The 22,763-nt window shown below is 37.9% G+C and overlaps 2 protein-coding genes across 2 annotated transcripts in view; one reads left to right on the top strand and one right to left on the bottom strand.

Annotated features, from left to right (window-relative positions):
* Positions 1-22,763, bottom strand: part of LOC307163769 (uncharacterized protein) — a 129,539-nt gene that overhangs the window by 35,260 nt on the left and 71,516 nt on the right. The window lies entirely within an intron of this gene.
* Positions 15,568-22,701, top strand: LOC307163736 (uncharacterized protein). The gene is made up of 6 exons (XM_079879956.1): positions 15,568-16,052; positions 17,254-17,300; positions 17,764-18,051; positions 21,616-21,891; positions 22,004-22,030; positions 22,121-22,701. Coding segments are annotated over exons 1-6 (774 nt in total). The 5' UTR covers positions 15,568-16,050; the 3' UTR covers positions 22,255-22,701.

Below are 22,763 nucleotides of genomic sequence, written 5' to 3'. Positions count from 1 at the left end.
TTGTGTTCTCAGATAAGTCGAATATATGTATAGATATATGTTGCAGGCATATATTGTGTTCTCAGATAAGTCGAATATATGTATAGATATATGTTGCAGTCATATATTGTGTTCTCAGATAAGTCAAATATATGTATAGATATATGTTGCAGGCATATATTGTGTTCTCATACAAGTCAAATATATGTATAGATATATGTCATGCTATTTAAAATATAAGTACATATATGGCCATATATTACATTTTTGTATGGGATGGTACAATTCCGGTAATTCCATGGAAATAAACAAGGCTTCATTTTACAGTACAGTTACACTTTACTTACTGAGTAAATTGTCATGTTTTCCTTGGTAACGTTGCAGGACATACGAGGTAAAAAAAAAATTGACTATGGAAAAGGGAATGATCACATAGGGTAAGATCCCAGTAATTCCATGGAAATAAACAAGGCTTCATTTTACAGTACAGTTGCACTTTACTTACCAAGTAAATTGTCATGTTTTCCTTGGTAACGTTGCAGGACATACGAGGTAAAAAATTGTGACTATATGGAAAAGGGAATGATCAGGTTATATGGTACAATTCCGGTAATACCATGGAAATAAGCAAGGCTTCATTTTACAGTACAGTTGCACTTTACTTACTGAGTAAATTGTAAAAACATCTGCAAGAACATACCCAGTATTTAAGATGAGCCATGACATTAGGGAAAACTGTTCCTGCGGGGTAGTTACCAGGTAAGTGTAAGGTCAATTATTTGATAAACCCTCTATAAATGGGTGTAGCAATGAACAACAACTATGTAAGACAAGGTAATTTATTGGAAACTACCGTCTTAATTTCAAGATAGTAATAAATAAACATGGACTGTTACCAACATAACCCTAGGATAACTACACACCTAACTTGAATTGATGGGTAATACTGGAGGTGTTTCTAAAAATTGGCTGCCTACATTCTGAGGAAGTACACAATTAAATCTGAGTTATTACCAACCTAAACAGGTAACAAGTACACAGTACTTTGTTGAGTTGATATTTAACAGTGGTGTTTTTTTTCCCTGGTAGTTTCTCTGTAATTACATACTTATCACCTTAAGTAATTACACACTAAAATACTATAATTTACCATATGCTTACCAGGTAAATACTTAGTAATTAGTTTGTAGTTTCTCTGCATTTACATACTTGTTACCTGTGGTAATTACCAATAACCAACTATAACTTACCATATATTTACCAGGTAAATACCTAGTAATTAGGGGACTGTAAAAGGAAGGGTTACCATTTGTTCTGCCATGTCTGGTAAATCAGTTGAGGCAGCAGACAAAAACTGCTCAGTATTCTTCACATTATTTCAACAGCCATTAGGCTGTTAGGCTCTCAATTTTTGATAACGTGCCAAAAGTTTGTATTGCAATTAAACTTGTCATTCATACTATAACAAGGAAAAAAAACTGCTCCAAAGAGAACTAACGCCTCCCACCCCACATTCATGCTTTAAAATTATTTTATATTTTGGTGGGTCTTGAGAGAGATTATTCTTGTCTAGGTGGGTCCTGGAATGGAAAAGTTTGGGAACCCCTGACGTAAGTAACCAGAGACGTTTTACAGGGTAGCCTTCATTATTTCTTGTTGATGTGTTTCAGGCAACTAGTTCATAGACTCGATGGATATTACTGGTAACTTGTATTGTTCAGCCCATGGCTGTCACATCGTTTCGTTTTTTTTTTTTTGCTGCCAATAATCTAAAGTGGTCGCACACCGTACGAGAAGCGCAGCGCCGCGCCGCGCCTATGACAACTCGAGGTATCGCACACTGGACGCGCACTTTGTCAGTTTATGGCCAGCAAAATTGTTATGTTTAAGGATATTATGGAATTAAGATCATGCCTGTACTATGTTATGATTGTACTGTACAATTAAATACAATCGCTGCTTAGTCTGCAGTCTGAACACTTTACCTCAGAGGTGTCCGTTAACTGAATGAATTGAGAATATCACCTGAAAATCCATAACCATAACATCAGCAGTTTTCATCCACGCAGCTGATTTCTGTAAATGAATGTAAAACTGAATGTATATTGCAGCACAGGGTGAAGTCAGTATATACATTAATGACGACTTGAGAATGTACACTCAGAGAATAATGTGTTTGAATTTTAAAGACGTGGCGCTGCGCTTCTCGTCTGGTGTGCGACCCCCTTTAGACATACGGAAATATAGTAGGCTAATTCTTACATTAACTGATTTGTTAAACACAAACACAGATTTAGTAACCTCCTACTGTCATGCTTTCTGTCTATATGCTACTTGGATCGTTATCTCTAGGCCTACACTCAATGAACAACATCTCAACACTAAATTAAAGGCCTATCTCATATAGACACCTGTCTCAAATATAAGCCAGTGCAGTTCGCGATTTGGGAAAATAAAAGCCCGGGCTATTATTTGAAGTTTTACGATAATCAAAAATATCTTAATTTGTGTTCTGCAGATGAACGAAAGTCTTACGGGGTTGAAACAACATGAGGGAGAGTAATTACTGACAGGATCTTCATTTTTGGGTGAACTAACCCTTAAGCAGAGAGTTTAAAAAAAAACTGTGTTCTCTTCCTCCTTTCTGCTGTAGAGCCTTTGACTATTGGACTGTCAGTGTGTGGAGCTCTGCTGGCTCTGCTGGGTCTGGCTGGGATTATATTTGCTGTCTACAAGAAATACCGACGTCAGCACAGAAACAATAATCATGATCACTACCAGGATGTCCCAATGCAAGACATCGTGCAGTAGACCAGAACACCTTCAGATCAACAGATCTACAGAGGATTCTGTCAGCATACCTTTGCAGCTAGAGGTCTGTGATATATATATAATCTAAGATAATATAGTAAATATTGTGTTAATGATGTGCAAGCTGAAATTAAGTATGACACTCACTTTGCAAAAACAAGGCTTGATAGTGCACACGTTCACTGTGTGATGTAGACTAATACAGTCAGACTGACCCTGAATTCAATATATGATGCAAAAATGCTCCTCTATGAGTTACGTCTCATATATTCATATCATATATTATAGTTAAGCAACATCCCATGTTCTTCCTGAATATCAGCATGATTGTAAATGTGAATCTGATTTATAAAGTAGTTCAATGAACAAGAAGTGAAAGGGGTGGTATAATGCCCCTTTTCACAGGATGTTAAATAAGTCTCTGATGTCCCCAGAGTGTGTGTGTGAAGTTTTAGCTCAAAATACCCCACAGATATTTTTATATAGCATGTTAAAGTTAAATTTTTTGAGGATGAGCCAAAACGCACCGTTTTTGTTCCTTTAAATGCAAATGAGCTGCTGCTCCCAGCACAGGGGGCAGAGCTACAGAAGTGTCTTTTTACCTCACACACACACAATGATATGCACTGAACACTTCAATACCTTTTAGCTTTTATGTTCAAACCAGAGTCAGACAAAGATGGAGAGACTCAAGAAGAAGTGACAACATTTCTGAATGGTTAGTTGATGAGTTTATGTACAGTAGCTTATGTGTAGTTATCATCTAGTCATCGATTAGCATATTCTGTCTTGATAATCTATGAATCGTGTTCAGGGGCGTTAGGAAGCTAATGTAGTCTCTACCAGCCGTTTGTTGTAGTCCTTAAAAAGTGATTTCTTTAAAAGCAAATATCTCCTTTTGCTCTGAACGTTGAGTGTTGTAACTTTGCAGATGTTGTTTATGCTCAAACAGCAACATTACAGACTAACTAAAGTTAGAAAAGTCAAATCATAATCAACCACCCCTTTAATATTATGTCAGTTAAATTTCAGACACAATATTGTCTGTTTTTGCTCTATTTCACAGATAAGAATAGTTCAAAATAAACCCAAACAGAACCGTTGCGCATCTCTGAGCATTTATCAGCAGCGTTTCATTGTTAAATGTATCTGCATTTTTGGATTAATTGTTTGATTCAACAATTAAATTATGTATTAATAAAGACAGTCACTTGCTTCGTTTGTGAATGAATCAACAAATGATTAAATGTACTCAAATGTAAGAATTTGACTTAAAAATGTTGCATACATCTAGAAAATTTCCCATATAAAAGTATAAATGCCACTGAAAGTAAATGTAATCTGGCAAATATCGCACTTAATGAAAAGGTTCATTTCCATCACTGTGAACAAACACTGAACATAATATAATATGAAGAATATGAAAAGCTTTGAGAGTCAGACGGGCTGAAACCAGCACAAAAACACACTCAGCAATATACTGTTTCTGTTTTATAATTGTTATTAACAAAATGCCAAAAAATGCAAAGGAAACAAAGGAAAAGCCAACATTAAGTGTGTTAAGGTGTTGCCCCAACATATTCTGCCAGAACAGCTGCCATTAGTGTCCAGTGGGTTTACATCAAGCTACATCTATAGTTTATACATTAACAGCATTTTTCATACTCAAACCATTCAGCTGTCAACAGTCTGTATGTAATGTAATCAGATTTGTTTCTTTCCTATATTACATCTCGCTGCCATTACTCCCATTACTATGGGATTTTCAGGTATTCTTTGTAAAGCTGTATTAAAAATATGTATTGAGAAAACAGTATGAATTAAAAACACTGCTACCACACTACCACTTTTGATGAAGTAATATTTGGATTTTGGATACAATATTTGGATTATATTGTATATATTTTTATATATGTATTAATTTAATTAATTAAATATGGAATTTGATCATTTGTAGTTTTGTTTTTGTCATTTATCTTACTAATCCAAGAGCAGCACAATGGTTGTTGGACATTTGGCTCTAATTGTTCATTATACTGTGTCAAATATCACTAACCCCAACCCTAACTTATCACCTGAGTGTGACTGTTTCAAATGAAGGTCAAATCTGAAGGTTTTGATGATCAAATATGTGCAAATATGACTGTCTTGTGAGGTCACTTATTGTAATCTTGTGAGGTCAGCAATTGTTGTTTTTGTATTGTTTGTCGCTGCAGTGAAGAAATATTGCAAATCAAGCTCTATTGTATCTTTATTGTAGAGCTCATTGAATATGTGTGAAACTCTATACAGCCGACCAGAACAACAGAAATCCCTATCAATATATTTATATATGAGAATTAACCATGAGACCATTAACCATTGAATCATTCCAGAATATGACAATGCTTCCAGTATCTGGTGCATTTATTTCATTTAAATGTTAATGTGACGTGTTTTTTGTTCTGGTCTGCCTGTGTTTTTATGCCCTAATTAGTTTCTGTAGTTACTGATTCAATTCATCTGTTCTTACTTTGATTACCTGTGGATTTACCTGTCTATTCATTGTTCTGGGTGGGTTTTTGATTTATGTGGTTGAGTTGCTCCCTGTGATCTGTGTATGCTGTTGTGGATTATTGGATTAAAGACTATCCTGGTTTGTGTCTTCGTAGAGCGCTTTATTAATACAGCCACAGTTTGTAATAGTGATGTAAAGTCCAATTTATTTCCACAAACCTGTTCTTTCGGACAGTTCGTTTCAATGAACTGGTTAAAAAAACGATTCATTGGTTCCTTACGTCATCCAGCAATGATGTCACTATAGCAGTATTTTAGCAGACACGTTAAAGTTTAGTTTAGTTTGTAATCTAATTAAATTTACAGTGATTTACGACGTTTTGACTCATGCAGAACTTTCACAATGTAAGTGTTTATGTTTTTAAATATAAATCCAGCTTGGTGTTTTTGTGTTATTATAGTATATATTTGTGTTTCTGTTTGTGGGAAATTAAACCTGCAAATGACGTTAACGAGTCACTGTTGTTTGTGCTGAGTGTCATGATTAATGTAGATTAATTATTCGATTCTTTCAACACAAAGGTTATACTTTGATGAATGGATGTGTTTGTAGCAGCTAAACACTTTCTGAGGATTACAATGGAATAATTTATTCCTTATAAATCATCAAATATTCAGATTAGAGATTGATGTTTCTTATTGAAATTCTTATCATGATAGATCCACATGTTGAATCTACTGTATAATTAGAATTGAAATTGAAAGTTTGGGAGACGCCTGTATTGTGGCCAGTTATTATTTTGACACTCAGCAAAACATATTATGTCTGTAAATGTGATGTGTGAATATCTGTCATGATAACTCTTCTGTTTTCAGGTTCAGCTGGTTGTTTCAGCTGCTGTCAATTTGCCCTGTCAATTATAATGGATATATAGTAGAATATTTGTTTATAAATTTTTGATTTTCATGCCAGGTAGAATTATTCTAGTTGTTTGTTGACAAATGACAAAATGGGTTCCCACTTTAAGTCAAATCTGTCAGATCCCCTTAGTGTACATTTGATCTTTTCTGATTTAAAAAGGACCGCACATCTTCCAGGGGTAGGGGATTTCTAACTCAACTAAAGGATTGTCCCTCTGGGTTATGTAATGGTTATAGTGTCACCGGGAGGTCCGAATACAGCTATTGAAGAACATGATTTCAGTATGAAGGTATTTTTGGTGCAAATCAACTGAACGCCTGTGACGGTGAACTTTGTAGTTGTAGAGAATAGACACATGTGAAGCAGCTCAGATGAGGAGGTCGGTTATCGTCGCGATGTGCGAATCATTGCACCACCAAATTAGAGTTAATATTAGGCAATTATTTCACAATGTTCATTACACACTCCGAAAAATGACCGAGGTACGGACCTCAATGGTGGGTACGACCCTCTCGTAGGCTGTTTGGCCGCTTGAGTTTCTAGATTTTTTATTATTCTGGCCTTTTCAGTGCCACCTTTGCGGCTAGGCTAATATCCATTTTATGTGTCTCTTATTTTTTTTTCAGACATCTCTAACAACTGCCTTTTTTTTTGTGGGGCTACGAGAAAATAATAATAATAAAAAAATAGTGGGACTGAGCTGTGACTGCAGCCTAAATAGGTTTTTTTTTTTATTTACATGGAGGAATTAGCAAGTGGAAAAACTGAACGTTTCTCTAGCGAGGAATCGGATCTGCTCGTGTGTGAGATTAAAGCTCTATGACTCTATGAGCTTTTCTGTAACAAGATCGCAGAAAGCAAATGTTAATTTAACATTTCTAAGTGCATTATTCCTTTGTTTTATTGCATTTCCACATTCATTATTCCACCATGAAACTGCTTTCCTTTTCTTTGATTTCAGTACCTTCCTAATTATCTCCATTGCTGAATTATGTATAGCACTACTAATTATGGAGTTATACTCTTCTTCTTCAACATCTAGTTCACTTAATATATTACTACATTAATTTGTTCCCCAATTAACATTCCTTAGTTTCCATCTGGGTATATAATCTTTATCTGATACCTGTACCTCTATTCCAATATTACAGTATATAGTAAGTGCGAAGTGGAAACGTGATATCAAGGCCCCTCCTACACTCCCGCAGAATCGCTTAGTACAGTTATGGAAATGTAGAAATAAAGTTTAAGCTCCAATCTCCTCCCTAAGATCCTGAAAAAAGTCAGTTGGCGCCTCAGTGACTAATTTACTCAGAGAAACTGTCTATCTCAGCTGTCAATCATGACGTCACATCCCCGTTTTTATAGCATCAAATAACTAATTAAAATCAAACTTATTTAAAGAATGAACACTTGAACTAGCATCAGTGTGATAAAAACTGCCTAAAATGACACAAACCATCTTTGGAAAAAAGTTATTTGAAGTATAATTTGATTGTTTAGTTTGTCTCGCGTTACATGGAAAGGGTGGGGTTTATGACCTATACTGCATTCAGCCACCTGGGGGCGATGGAGACGCTTTAGCTTCACTGTTCAGGACTCCTGTGGCATGCTTGGCGGCCGACTGGTCCTCACTGTCCACTTTTGCCAGGTTCTACAACCTAGACGTCCCTGCTCTTCACGCACAGATATTGTCTGCTTAGTTGCTCGCCAGTCTGAGGAGTTTTTACCTAATGCTGTCATGCCCCACGGGCTTCGGTTCCGGACCCAATCCAGTCTTATCGGATGTATTTTAAGTCCTTATACTTCTAGTATCTTGCCATGGGGCCCTTGGCATCAAACGCCCGGGGCTATGGACCCGTGTTCCCCATACACATCAGAAGAATTTATTTGCGAGATAACCGTATTGAAACGCTCCGGTTAGTAACGCTACTGTGCCTGCGTGCGAGTCAACGCTGCTGACTAAAAATTCTGACTAAAAATGTCTTTCAGATATCTCAGGGATATCTCTGTTTTAAAAATACAACAAACACATGCACTCTTCTGAAAGTTTAACCATAACGCTTACACATTACGTGTTATCATGAAACTGCTGCCTGTATAAAGTTATACACTCATGTTACATTATATAAATCAGGAAGAGACATGATTTGTATTTGTTATTTTTTTTTAATAGACTTTAATGTAATATGATCAAAACTATTAAAGCAACACTAAAGAATTTTTCCTCTTCGGCCCCCCTACAGGCTGGAAGCGGAACTGTCCATTACCGCTGTCGTAAATAATTTCGATGTTTATGATGTATTGCAACATCAGAAACGAAGAAAAACTAAATAAGAAATTAATAAATATTGTAACGCTTGCCGTAAAACAAGTCAAATTTGTAGTTTCTTATGTCTCATTCGAACTACAGAAATGCGACCCGGTTTGGCAAACTTGAAAAGTGCCGTTATAGCAGATATAGGGACGCAAAGCGAATGCAGAATTTTGGAAACACTATTTTAAGGTAAAACATTTTCTTTAGTGTTGCTTTAAGTAATTAAAAGTATATAAGCTGTTCATAAAGCTTCACCTGGAAAATGTATGATTTTGTTAGCTAAGCATCTATGCAATAAATCACATTCAGTAATAAAAATTCCACTGAGAAATCAAAGATTTTTCAGTCTAGGTTTGATGTGAGGATGCAACACTTGATCTGATATAGAAACTATTATTCAAAGCTTTAGTTTGCTCTTGAAAGGAAGTGGAAGTGGAAACACTTTGTGGTTTAAGTGTCTCTTGATCTGAAACCTTAGTTTGATCAACACCTTTACCAGCAACAGACACAATGGAGAAAGTCATTTTCTTCTGTGTATTTTCTTGTTGGATTATGCAAATCACATCCAGCGGTAAATATACTGTATTCTATCTCAAACATTCATGAAATTAACATATCAATCTAAAATACAATAACCTTAAACATAGTCTAAAAGGATATTTGTATCAATGTCTCTCCAGATTTGTCAGCAGGAGGATCTTCTGATGTGAGAGTTCGGATGGGAGAAAACATCACTCTGAACTGCAGCATGAGAAACAGATATGAAGTCGCCTGGTATCATCTCAGATCTGAAGAGCTCGTTCTGCTGATTTCTGCGGAGAAGGACAAAAATGGGAGAAAACTTCTGACCAACTACAATCCAAACAGCAATCGCATGGAAATAACAGCAGACAGTTGGGTCACCAGAGTCTCTTTAACTATTTCTGGAGTAACAGAATCAGATTCAGGACTTTATTTCTGTGGAATAAAGTCTGACGCTCCAGAGATGCACTTCGACAAACCCATCAGACTGAAGATTAAAGGTACCAGATTTCAGTTTTTCTCATTATATCTTCACAAATTTATCAGTGTATTGGCTGTTTGAAAATCGAGAGAAATGCATGGGTGGGAAAGGTGCAGATGTTTGCTAAATAGATTTTATTCATGTCTTATTTACGGATCACAAACATACACTATCAACTAAAAGTTTGGACACACAAAATGTCATTATGCATAGTTTATATTGCATAAAGCACAACTGAAAAACAGTAAAAGCTCACTTTAATCCACTCTCCCATATACAACTAAGAACTAAAACAATGTTGTTGTTTTTTCAGTTTGTTAAACTGTTCATATATTTACAGGTCTTTTTTTAACAGAAGAGCCAAAAGCAGAAGTTGAAATCCCAGGTAATACATTGGTTGTTATCTTGATCATTAATTAATGGAAACCCACCACTAAATCTGGCTATGAGTTAAAACTGTCTGGTTGTATGAATGTGAATAACTCTTGTGTCTCTGTAGACGAAAAGTTTGGACACACAAAATGTCATTATGCATCGTTTATATTAAAGGGATGGTTTGGAGTAATTTCAACCTAGGGTCCTTTGCACCATGACCTCGAGCCAAACACCCCCCAGAAGCCTTTTTTCCCTCGGTCGAACATTATTAAAGTTAGAGCTTATTTAGAGATATCAGCCGAATGGCTTAGTGCAGGCGCTAATGGATCCAAGGCTGTATCTGGTAAATTACCCCACTAATAATGCCCAGAATGGACCAAACTTCTACAGTCGTACAAATAGGTTCTCTACTTTCAATTTTAAAGTTTAGTTAAATAACACTTTCCTGATGGCTCGTGCTACCGCAAACCTGGACGTCGAGGTCATTTCCTTGATTTGGGGAAAGCCCGTAAAAGTCCTGGCAGAAAGCGATCATAAGGATGTAGTGTAACGATGGCCAGTTCCAGGAATGCACTCATATTTGTTTTGGTAGTACCAGTAACAATTATTAGTTAACACTAAGTTGTCAACACTTCGGGAAAAAGAATAAAAAATGTGGATATACCAAAAAACTTTTTCAGCTGGTGAATGCGCGAGACTTATTCCCAAATCACAGAAGTGACGTCGATGTCTGGGTTAGCGGTAGCATTAGCCGTTAGGCAAATTTTATTTAAATAAACTCCTGATGTACTTACACACTTTCCAATGCCTCGTTTTATGAGTACATAACCTATTTGTACTACTGTAGAAGATTGGTGCCATTCTGGGCATTATTAGTGGGGTAATTGACCAGATACAGCCTTGGATCCATTAGCGCCTGCACTAAGCCATTCAGCTGATATCTCTAAATAAGCTCTCACTTTAATAATGTTCGACCATTAAATGCATTAAATGCAATAATGCAGATCATTAAATTTCAAACACTTTCTGTTTGTGTCCATTGGTCCTTTAAATTTGACGGCTTATTTTAAGTCTGAGGATTAAGATCGTAATGATTTATTAAACTAAAGATTCAGATTTTAGTTAGATGCTTCTGATTGGACATTTTTATCACGATAGATCCACGTGTTGAATCTTTAAATAAAATTGAAAGTTTAGATTTGGCTGTATTATGGTCAGTTATACTATTTCACCACAGGAAAGTGTTTTATCTCTGTATAAATATCTTTGTGATTATTAGACTGTATCTGTGACATAACAGCTCTTCTGTCTTATCACCAGGTTTAGCCGGTTTCATCTGCGGTTGCGGCTGTGTCTCATCTCTCATAGCAGTCAGTATAAAATATTTAAAATCTTTGCTTATAAAACAGTTCCAAGTTGTTCAGTCACTTGATTCTCTTTTGCACCAAATGATTTTCCTATTATAAAGTGAACTATTTATGGTTAATAAGTTATAAAAATGATTATCTGATTATGATTAATGGGCGGCAGTGGCTCAGTGGTTCATGTAGGTTGCCTACAAACCGAACGGTTGGTGGTTCAATCCCCGGTTCCACCTGACCAAGTGTCTAGGTGTCCATGAGCAAGACACCTAACCCCAGCTGCTCCCGACGAGCTGGATGGCGCCTTGCATGGCTGACACCGCCGTCGGTGTGTGAATGAGTGAGTGAATGGGTGAATGTGAGGCTATATGTACAGCGCTTTGGTGGCCATAGGTCTGTGAAAGCGCTATATAAATGCAGTCCATTTTTTTTTTTTTTTTTTTATCTAATTCTTTACATATGAGCTAATTAAACAATAATAATGAGTTGAGTGACTTGAACCAGCAACCTCAATATTAACTAGCCATTTCTGCTAAATATTAGAGAAACTTCACCATCCGTTCACAGTTGTCAAAGATACTTGGATGTGTAGTGACACTTGAGCAAAATCCAGTTGACTAAAATTACTCTTATTGTACTTGTTTTTTTTTTGGGTTTTTTTTGTATTGTTTTAAACAGATTATTAAAAAAGAAAAAGAAAAAAACATCTCTGTTTGTGAGAGTGAAAAATGTAGTGGCCGAATATTTTAAAAAGGCTTGAGCCAAGGGTCGTAACAGTGCTTTCTGGTTTTCTGTTAGTAATGTTGAAACTGTGTGCAGGACTGTAACCAGCAGACACACTGAATGGGACACGTCCGGCCTGATATTCACACTCTAAACAAAAATTATGCTAAATAGCACTAAAAGTAGTTCATTGGCTTGTTATCATAAGGGAACCACTTTTAAGTGCTATAGCACCTTTGTCAAATGGTGCTATGTAGAACCATAAAAGGTGCCATATATTGTTTTTTCAATGACACAGTTTTCTTTGAAGACCGCTTGATAGTGTGCACCTCATCGGCTTGGGGGTAAAAAGGTTCAGAGCCACGTTATCTTCAGGAAAGAGACTAATACCCCTTTTCCAGCAGCATAAACCGGGTGCTAGTCCAGAGCCAGAGCTATTGCCAGTTCGAGTTGGTTCGACTGACGAGCTTTCTAAGAACCAGTTTGCCTTTCCACAGGCCAGAGAGCCGTCACAGAGCCAGATCTTACGTCACTGTATACATCTCATGTTGCCCAGCAACGCAAACACAAACACACCAGACTTGTTCGAGATGGTTCAGCTTCTCGCAGACCGATCGGCCAACGCATTCTCATCCTTGGGCGTCATAATACTGACGCTTTTGACATTTCGTCTACATCGAACCATAGACTGTAAAAAATATGGACAAAGAGTCTGTGACGTCACCCATAGACTTTCTGAAGAACGGGTTTGAAGCCGTTTATGGGGGGTATGGGCGGCGCCATCTTGGAAAATCTTGGGAAACCCTAACCCCGCCCACCTTCTGACGCAGCGCGCGTCACTCAGCTCACTGTGCTACTCCGGTTATTTCTGTGTATATTTTAGGCAACGAAATATGTGATAAAACACCTTACTAACTATTTTCGTTTTCATTTAAAGAACTCTTAAACATTATAGCCACACAAATGTGGTTCAGGCAACGCGTATTGATTATATTCACTGCACATAACGTTTGCCTATTTATAACAAAACGAAATATAAAACACAAACCTGCCTCTTTTCGTTTTAAATATAATATAAAAATATTAAACATTTTAATATGGTCCAGGCAATATGTGCATTTGTACTAAACAACAGATGTTGCAGTAAACAACATTACAGATCATATTCGTTGTATTAAAATTTAAAATGACAAAACTCAACCCAGTCTCTTTTTGTTAAATTTCAGTTTTATCAATATTAGCCATTATAAAAGTATAAGTAAAAGGCAAAGTTACAAGAAGCTATACAAATAAAGCAAACAATTCAGTCAAACATAAAAAGTCATGCGCTCGATCTAGTCTAACCATACAACGGTACAAGTTAAATATAGCTTATAAAGTTATGAAACTTCCCCTCAGCCAAAACGATTGCCCAGGGAACAAATTATATATTCACGAGACCAAAAATCGCCCGTTAGATATAGACAAGACGAATTATACCTCATATTTAACCACTACAGAGACGCCAGAGTAAGCGGCAAACGTCCGAACGACTAGCCGATGTAAGGCTGCTCCAGGCGGGGTACATCGCGCCGAGCGCCCGGTCATCGCTGGATCTCACAACTGGATACAATTTTCATAAATCTGTATAAATAAACCACAGATTTGAGCTTTAAATAACTACATTCTCACTACAAAACTCTTAAAACTACATTTCATGATACAGAAACAGTAGTATTATATGTCAACTGTATTAAAAAATGGCGCTTCTTTTGTTGTCATTCTCCGTGGCGCTGCCTTTCAGCTGTCAATCAAGCTGTCACTCAAAGTTAACCACGCCCTTATTGTCATACATTTTATATCTAAATACTATCTAAACTAACGAGTTAGAAAAAAATTCACTACCCTCGCCGTTGTCAGGCACTCGGAACCTATCAAAAAATCCAATAAAAGTCCATGGGACCAACCTGTAAAAACATGATTTTATGCTGTGAAAACGGACATTTTAACATGGGGGCTATGGACATTTGCTCCCTTTTGGGACCTTCCCCTAGCGGATTTTTGATGTATTGCAGTTTTTCGCACTTCCGGGTAGGCTTCATTTTTCAGATCAGAATGTTGCCCCTTGCATCGAACGCACATGGCACCCTTTAGCGTCAATATGAGACGCACAGAGCTTTGTTCGGTTATGGGTAGGTTTAGGTGTGGGGTAGGGTTAGGGTTAGACCGCTAGGAGGCGCCTTCTGGCCCATTTCTATCTGCGTCTCATATTGACGCTAAAGGGTGCCATGTGCGTTCGATGTAGACGAAATGTCAAAAGCGTCAATATATGACGCCCAAGGATGAGAAGAGGCTGGATCGGCGCATAACATCAAAGCACTGCGAGAGCGATCCAACAGCAGTGTTGTATGCCCTCCAAACACTCCCACAGCTCCGAGCGGTCCAGTGCATCTCCAACAAGCCTTCCATCAACAATGGCGGTCGTTGCGTTACTATTGATGCTCATGGCTTTGCAAACCTACATCGGCATCCAAACACATGCAGCTCACCGTAACTTGCATAGACGGAGATTACAATCAAGCTGCTATAAGCTCTATTAGCTGCTATTTAAAAAGTGGCGGTCACAAGTTTCTACTCGTCTTGGTCATGGTAACCCCCCCAGCCCCTGAGGCAAGCGGTTCTTACTTCTAGCCCAGCAATGATTTGGTGCTACTTAAGAGCCACTTTTCCTGGTTCAGAGCTGGTGCTTTGGGAGTCAAAAAACAAAGAACCGATTTGAAACTAGGCTCTGGCTCCGAACCAGCACCAGCACTGCCTTGGTGGAAAAGGGGTATAAGAGAGAATCAGAGAACCTTACAGGGGCTAATGGGTTCTTTGTATGGCAGTGGTGCTAAATAGCACCTTAACCACCCCGAAGAACCGCTGAAGAACGATTATTTGATTCCAATATGTTTTTTCCAATGACTTGAACAATTATTACATTGGGTCCCCTTAAATTTAACTGAAACTGGGTTGAGAATACTATTTCCCATGCTTTGCCATGACACTCAAAAGGGAGATTTGAGTGAATGCTAAAATTAAGTGTTATGTAAAGTTATATGGCGTCTGAATATGGCATCTGAAAGTTGTGTGTAAATTAAAAAAAAATTTTATGAACTTTTTCCACTTTTGATGTTATCATTCTAATGAGAAATTATATTGTATACAGAAGTCCTTCAAACCCTGCACAAACCCTGGCTGAGTCTTTGCCTGGTCGGGCAGGGAGGCAACAAGCTTTCGGACGCAGTCACATTTTGTCCCTGAATGAATCAGCCGTTTTGAACGGATTGTTTGACTGAATTGATGAATGACGCACTCGTTATGAAAATGATTTGCTGCCACTTGGAAGTTTTAGTTTCATTAAATTTTTTGCCCATTATTTCATTTATATATTTATATCTCGCACCTGTGGCTGATAAGATTATAGGCTGTGGTCCACCACGCTGCAAGAAAGAGTTCAGATGTCAGACTTGTTCAGATGTCAATTCAACATTAGTCTATTATTATGAACATTATGAGATCGCTGGATAAACTTGTCAGAGCTTTTGCAGCACTCCGTCATTGGAGAGCCTAGTTGTAAACGTCAAAATCAGAATAAGTGAAAAACATAGGCCTATTTCCTCTTGATAGCCTGGGCATATATTCATATTTATATTGCTAATTCCTATTAACTCACTTATCTCCCTGTTCTCTTTATTTATTTGCTCTTGAGTCTATCATTACTCTGTCCAATGTGCTACTGTATCTGAGAGGAAGACTGAATGGACAAATATTTAACACTGAAACACCACACAGTATAATGTTAATCTTCTGACAGCTCAATCGGCTTTGAATGAATGTCTAGTAGGACAATATTGACCAGTCAGACTCCTCCTTTACTGGGTGGGTAACTACGTTACTAAGTTACTAAGTGTCATATTTCTATTCTCCTAAAACATTCACCTGTGTGGAACATACTTTCAGTTTGAGTTTGAGATTCCTGCTAAACCTGCTGTGGATCACAAGTTTTGACACCAGAACAAAAGACTCGTTCAGAACTTTTACCATGTAAGTTTTCATGTTTTTAAATATAAATCCAGCCTGTGTGTTTTTGGGTTATTATACCAATATTTTTGTTTGTTTGTGGAAACTAAACCTGCTAGTGATAATGAAATGAATCAGATTCTGTGCAGTTAGCGTGGACCAGCAGCTGAGCTGGTATGGCAAGCCATTTGACTTTTATTCATTGAATTCTTGATATCAACAATTACATTTTCACTAGTTAAAATGCTAATTCTTGATTTCAGGAATTAGATTTCTACTAGTAACAATGACAATATTTGATATCAGGAATTACATTTTCATTAGTAAAAATGTTTATATCAATATTGACGTCATCACTTGCAGAAATACAAATTCTTGATATTCTATCTATATAATTCTTGATATCTGTAATTGTGTGCTCACCAGTTAAATGTCACCATAGACTGCCATTCAAATTCAATTGTTGTGAAGGCTAATCTTAAAAGAAATTCTTTAGCCCTTTGAGGTTAGAGGAGGAGTCTCTCCCGATACACATAAATACCTTAAAGCACGCTCTGAGATGCAGGTGTAACAACAAATAAACATGGTTTATTAAAGTAATAAAGTAATAATGTCAGTGTAGAAAGTAAACGTAGGGTCAACTGATATTTACAGTTTATGTTTTATGAGTCATTTTCTTAGACAAGTTAATTTAGGCTACTGAGGGCTGCCAGGAAAGCTAACCAAGTTTATTAAATGCATTCACAATGTGTATAGCTTAGCTACACATTCATTATTAATATTGTGCGCAATATGATTTAAAAAAACGGCTTCATTAAGGTTTCTTGTTCTCTCACATTGACGGTTACTAAAATTAGGCTATTACATACATGGATGTTACGTGAATTATATAGCCCACGCCTATGTTTTCAATTCAAAATGGGGTAACATTTTACAGTAAGGGTACATGTATTATCATGAATTCATGCCTTAATATGGACCACTGCCGGACACCACCCTCCACTATATTAATATAAAGTGAGTTTATAAAGACTATTTGTTTATTGAGTTTGACTGATCATTTTCAGTATTACACTGGAATAATTTATTAAATGATTCCGATTATAGTTTGATGTTTCTTATTCTCATTGTTTTGCAATATTTTACAATTCTGGAAAGTGTTTTATCCCTGTATAAATGTCTTTGTATCTGTCACATAAACCAGCTCTTCTGTTTTTATCTTCAGGTTTTCAAAGCTTCTTCTGCTGCTGTTTTACTTTATCAATTATAGCGGTCAGTATCATTTTTGTTTATAAATTGTAACAATCTTCCATTTTCAGTTCCAGGTAGAGTTATTGTAGTCAAATGTTTCTCTTTTGCACCAAATTGTCTTTGCTTGAAATTCGTGGATTAATGATGGGAATTTCTCAGTATATTACATCATCACACGCCATGATTACCTCTCTATGCAATTCCTTTATTAATAAGCATTGTTCTGTTGTGAACATAATTCACATCATCTGCACTGACACATGTGATACAGCTTTATACTATTGTCATCAACATTTGAAGTGTTAAAATGTGGCACGGCTAATACTGTTGGCTCCTTAATACCATCAGTTATATATTTTTAAATCTATTTGACTAAAATGAGAATATTTAATGATGACATTGATTACAGAGAATAGGCAGAGCATTGATTTTTTTAGTATTGATACGTTGTATTAAATGGATTTTATTCTGTCTGTGTTTGTAGGAACATCCACTAAAGCTGTGTCAGGGACAAAAGGAGGCAACGTCACCCTGACATGTGTATCTGAGGACAGAGACATTACTCATATTAGTTTATTCTATCAGGCAGATGAAATCCTTGTTTGTAAGAATGAGGAATGTAAGAGTGAAAATGACCGAGTGTTTAAAGAAGGATCATGTCACATCATCATCAAGGATCTGAAACTGAGTGACGCTGGGAAATACATTCTGAGAGTTTATTACACTAATGATCAGGCAGAGCCGGAGCAACAGTATCATCTTCATATTCATGGTAAAGTCAAAACTGATCAAACCATCAGCATGTGCTTTCTGTATTTACGATACGATACGATACGATTCAACTTTATTATCATTTAGCAAAGTACAGGTACAGGGCCAATGAAATGCAGTTGACATCCATCCAGAAGTGCAAAGACGCTTTAAGTACCAAGTACAAGTAGAGTATGTCTGTGTAGACAATAAATATTAATTTATAAATAAATAGAGATAAATAATGTACAGTGTATAGTTGGGCAATACAAGTTTTCCAAATGACATGTCTACAAAGATAAGTGGCAGTATAAACAGGTAAACAGTGCAGTAATAAAAAGTAAACAGGTAAACTAGTAACAGCTGAAGTGCAATGCTAGACAGGGGGTGAAGTTTTATTCAGCAGAGTTACAGCCTCTGGAAAGAAGCTGTACCTGAGCCTGCTGGTGCGAGAGCGCAGGCTCCTGTAACGCCTGCCAGATGGAAGTAGACTGAAAAGACCATGGTTTATGTGGGTGGGATCCTTAACAATGGATTTTGCTTTATTTGTACAGCGTTTGTGATATGTGTCTTGGATTGATGGGAGTTGTGAACCAATAGTCCTTTGAGCAGATTTCACTACTCTTTGTAATGCCTTGCGATCAGCAGTATTGCAGTTGCCATACCATACAGAGATGCAGTTAGTGAGTATAGTCTCGATGGTACAACGGTAGAAGTCTGTTAGAATCTTAGGGCATAGGTGTGCTTTCTTCAAAGTTCGTAGAAAGTGAAGGCGCTGATGTGCCTTCTTCACCAAACTGGAGGAATTGAGAGACCATGAAAGATTTTCAGTAATGTGTACTCCAAGGAACTTAAAGCTAGACACTCGTTCCACCTCAGCACCGCTGATGTGGAGGGGGATATGTGCCCTGCTCTTCGCTCTCCTGAAATCCACAATGATCTCCTTGGTCTTCTGGGTATTGAGTGCCAGGTTATTGTTTTTGCACCACAGAGCTAGGTGCTGCACTTCATCTCTATATGCTGTTTCATCATCCCCTCTGATCAGGCCCACCACTGTGGTGTCATCTGCGAACTTGATTATAGCATTGGAGCCATAAACAGGGGCGCAGTCGTGGGTGAAGAGGGAGTAGAGCAAGGGGCTCAACACACAGCCCTGTGGCACACCAGTGTTCAGGGTGATGATGGATGAGGACAGACAACCTAATTTAACAGTCTGGGGTCTGTTAGTAAGGAAGTCCATAATCCAGCTGCAGAGTGAGTTGCTGATGCCGAGCTGGCTGAGCTTGCAGATCAGCTTAGAAGGGATCACAGTATTAAATGCTGAGCTGAAATCAATAAACATCATCCTGACATATGTATTGGGGCTGTCCAAATGAGTGAGTGCCAGATGGAGTGCTGTGGTGATGGCATCCTCTGTTGATCTATTGCGTCGGTAGGCAAATTGATATGGGTCCAGTGTAGCAGGCAGACATGATTTCAGTTTTGAGAGGACCAGCTTCTCAAAACATTTCGCAATGATGGGTGTCAGTGCAACCGGACGGAAGTCATTCAGTTCTTTGGCTGTACAGTGTTTAGGCACCGGAACAATAGTCGCAGATTTAAAGATGTGTGGGACTGTTGAGTGTGTCAGAGACATGTTAAAGATGTTGGTGAAGACACCAGCCAATTGCTCAGAGCAGGCTCGCAACACACGTCCGGGGACTCCATCAGGGCCAGCAGCTTTCCGAGCATTCACCCTGCCCAAGATGTTGCATACCTCTGAGGTGGAAAATTGGAGTATGTCCTCGTCCGGTGAAACAACTGGCTTACAGGCAGTCTCATTGTTTTCTCGGTCAAATCGAGCATAGAAGTGGTTCAGCTCGTCTGGGAGGGAAGTACTGGAGATTAGAGGAAAGTTGCAAGGGGATTTGTTGGTGATTGCATGTAGGCCTTGCCACATACGCCGGGGGTCAGAGGAGCTGAAGTGCTCTTCAATCCTTTTCTTGTAGTGGAGTTTGGCCCTGGATATTCCTTTCCTCAGGTTGGATCTGGCTGAGCTGTACGCCTCCTGGTCCCCTGACCTGAAGGCTGCATCTCTAGCCTTGAGGAGAAGGCGAACTTCTTTGTTCATCCATTGTTTCTGATTAGGAAATAATTTTACTGTTTTATGTGTAGTCACTCCCTCTACACACTCGTTGATATAATCCAAAACAGAATTGGTATATGTGTGAATGTTTGTTTGGGAGTCTATAATGGCGTCAGCAGTAAACACATTCCAGTCAGTGTGCTGGAACTGTTGTTGTAAAATGAAGTCTGCATCTTCCATCCAGACCTTAACGGCTTTAGTTGTTGGTTTCACACGTTTGATGGCCGGGGTGTACTTGGGCAGGAGAAACAAAGAGAGGTGATCAGACTGACCAAGGTGGGGGAGGGGTGTGACTTTGTAGGCACCAGTCACATTCGTGTAGACGTGGTCCAAGGTTTTATTGTCTCTAGTGAAGCATGAGACATTTTGGTGAAATTTAGGTTGCACAGTCTTTAGGTTGCAATGATTAAAGTCCCCAGTGACAATAAAAGCCCCGTCTGGATGTTGAGTCTGAAGCTTGTTAATGGCAAAGGAAAGTTCTTTCATTGCTGCTTTGCTGTTTGCATCAGGTGGTACATACACAGCAATAGCAACAATACAACTGAACTCACGTGGAAGGTAGAAGGGCCTGCATTTGATGACTAAATATTCCAGTTCAGCAGAACAATGGTTACTAACAGTGACGCAGTTTGTGCACCAAGTTTTGTTTACATAAATGCATAAACCGCCTCCTCTGCTCTTACCCGAAGCCTCCGCTGTCCTGTCCGCCCTGAATACAGAACGTCCTTCTAACTCCACCACGGAGGTTGGAATGTCTTTGTTAAGCCACGTTTCAGTGAAAAACATGATGTTACAGTCCATGAGTCATTTCTGTGTGAGGGTCCAGATCTTAAGTTCGTCCAGCTTATTTAACAAGGAACGCACGTTGGCAAGAAATATGCTGGGGAGTGCAGTTCGGTGCGGGTTAAGCTTTAGCCTCAATCGCACTCCACCACGCTTGCCCCGTTTCTGTTTACGATCGCGTCGCCGGCGGTGAGCATTACCGCTCGGGATGAGTTGTTCCTCTGGCCGCGCTTGTCTGATTAACTCCAGAGGTATTTGATCGAAGCTGAATGGATGATCCAAAACAGAGTTCTTGCAGCTTTGTTGAATATCCAATAGTATGTATCTGCTGTACGTACGGTTCGCCCGAGTGTTTCGAGTGAAAACAAGCAAAATAGCCAGGTAAATAAACACTAAATTGTAAATACTGGAGAGACGTCGAGCCGCTGCGTCTGTACGCGCCGCCATGTTGTTTATTAATTTCCTGATAATGTTACAAAAAATCGAATAATGTTGGTATTGCATGCAGGGTCAAAACCAGCAATAACATTAAATGTAAAAATGATATAATATTTAGATTAGTTGATAATTAGAAGCTTTTCAATTACATTTGGTCCCTTTGATCCTAAATACTTGTTTATGGCCTTGATTGATTGACACCATTATAATGATAATTAAGGTCTTTCTGTTTCTCCTCAGATGATATCTCTGTGCAGAAAGGAGAGGATCTGAAGTTGGATGTTCTGTTGATCAATGCTGATAAAGTGGAGAGAAACTCTAGTGAAGGCTGGACAGAGGTGTGGACGAGAGGTCACGGGGTCAACAGTGATCGACTGACTGATCATGATGGAAATCTGACCATTAAAAACTTTACAGACACTGACACTGGAACATACAGAGTTCTGGATTATAAAGGAGAAACCTTGATCACAGTCTCAGTCACAGTTACAGTCACAGTTATAGTCACAGTCACAGGTGAGAGAAGATCAATGGATGAGGAGAAATATTATAATTTAATACATCATGAGCTTGGGTTTTTCTCTTACGGAGTTAAACTGTATGACTAATCGTTTCATATCTTGCACAGAATCTGGCTCCACAGAAGAACACAAAGGTAACACAGAAGAACACTAAAGTAATAGGCTGTTTAAAAAAACAATTGAACAGCGAGTTTAAAAATGTAAAATTTGTGCTCTCTTCCCAGCTTCCCCCCATGCTGATCGAAAACTCTCGAGTTGGCCAGAGCAAGTGAATGGGATTTGGGTGATTTTAATAGTTATTACATTTATAGTGATTATGGCAGTTCAAATTGTGATGAGGCTTGCTGGAAGATACTGATGAGTTTACTAGTAATTTTCATTGAGCGCTAAACAGATCTTCAGAGGATTCTGTCTACATATTTCTCCAATATATGAATGTCAATATAACAATACGATATATAACAATATAACAAAATGGCAATATAATACACCAAGATTCGATTTGTTTCTGCAAGTGGCCTATAGTTAAAGATTTGGACTATAGTGACTGAAGGGTGAGCAATCCTCTTTGTTGAACTCAAGAGTTATAGTTTTTATTGAATAGCAACTATTGTTTCTAAAGAGTTAGGAATATATATATATATATTGTTTCTTATTTAAGTTTCTTTTTTTATTTCTATTTGATCTGTATAAATATTCAACAGAATTATTGATCTGACTGCTTTGAAACAAACAATCTGTTCTGTCAAAAGCTCTAGAAATATATGTGACTTGACTATAAATTGAGGAAGGTTGGAATCCACAACACAACGTCTTCACATATTTTAAAATGCTATGAATCATACACTTGCTGCCTTTTGTAAAGGG

This window comes from Squalius cephalus (assembly GCF_949319135.1).
Source record: "Squalius cephalus genome assembly, chromosome: 8".
NCBI lineage: Eukaryota > Metazoa > Chordata > Actinopteri > Cypriniformes > Leuciscidae > Squalius > Squalius cephalus.
The sequence above is the reverse complement of the archived record's forward strand: the minus strand, read 5'-3'. Positions and strand labels throughout refer to the sequence as shown.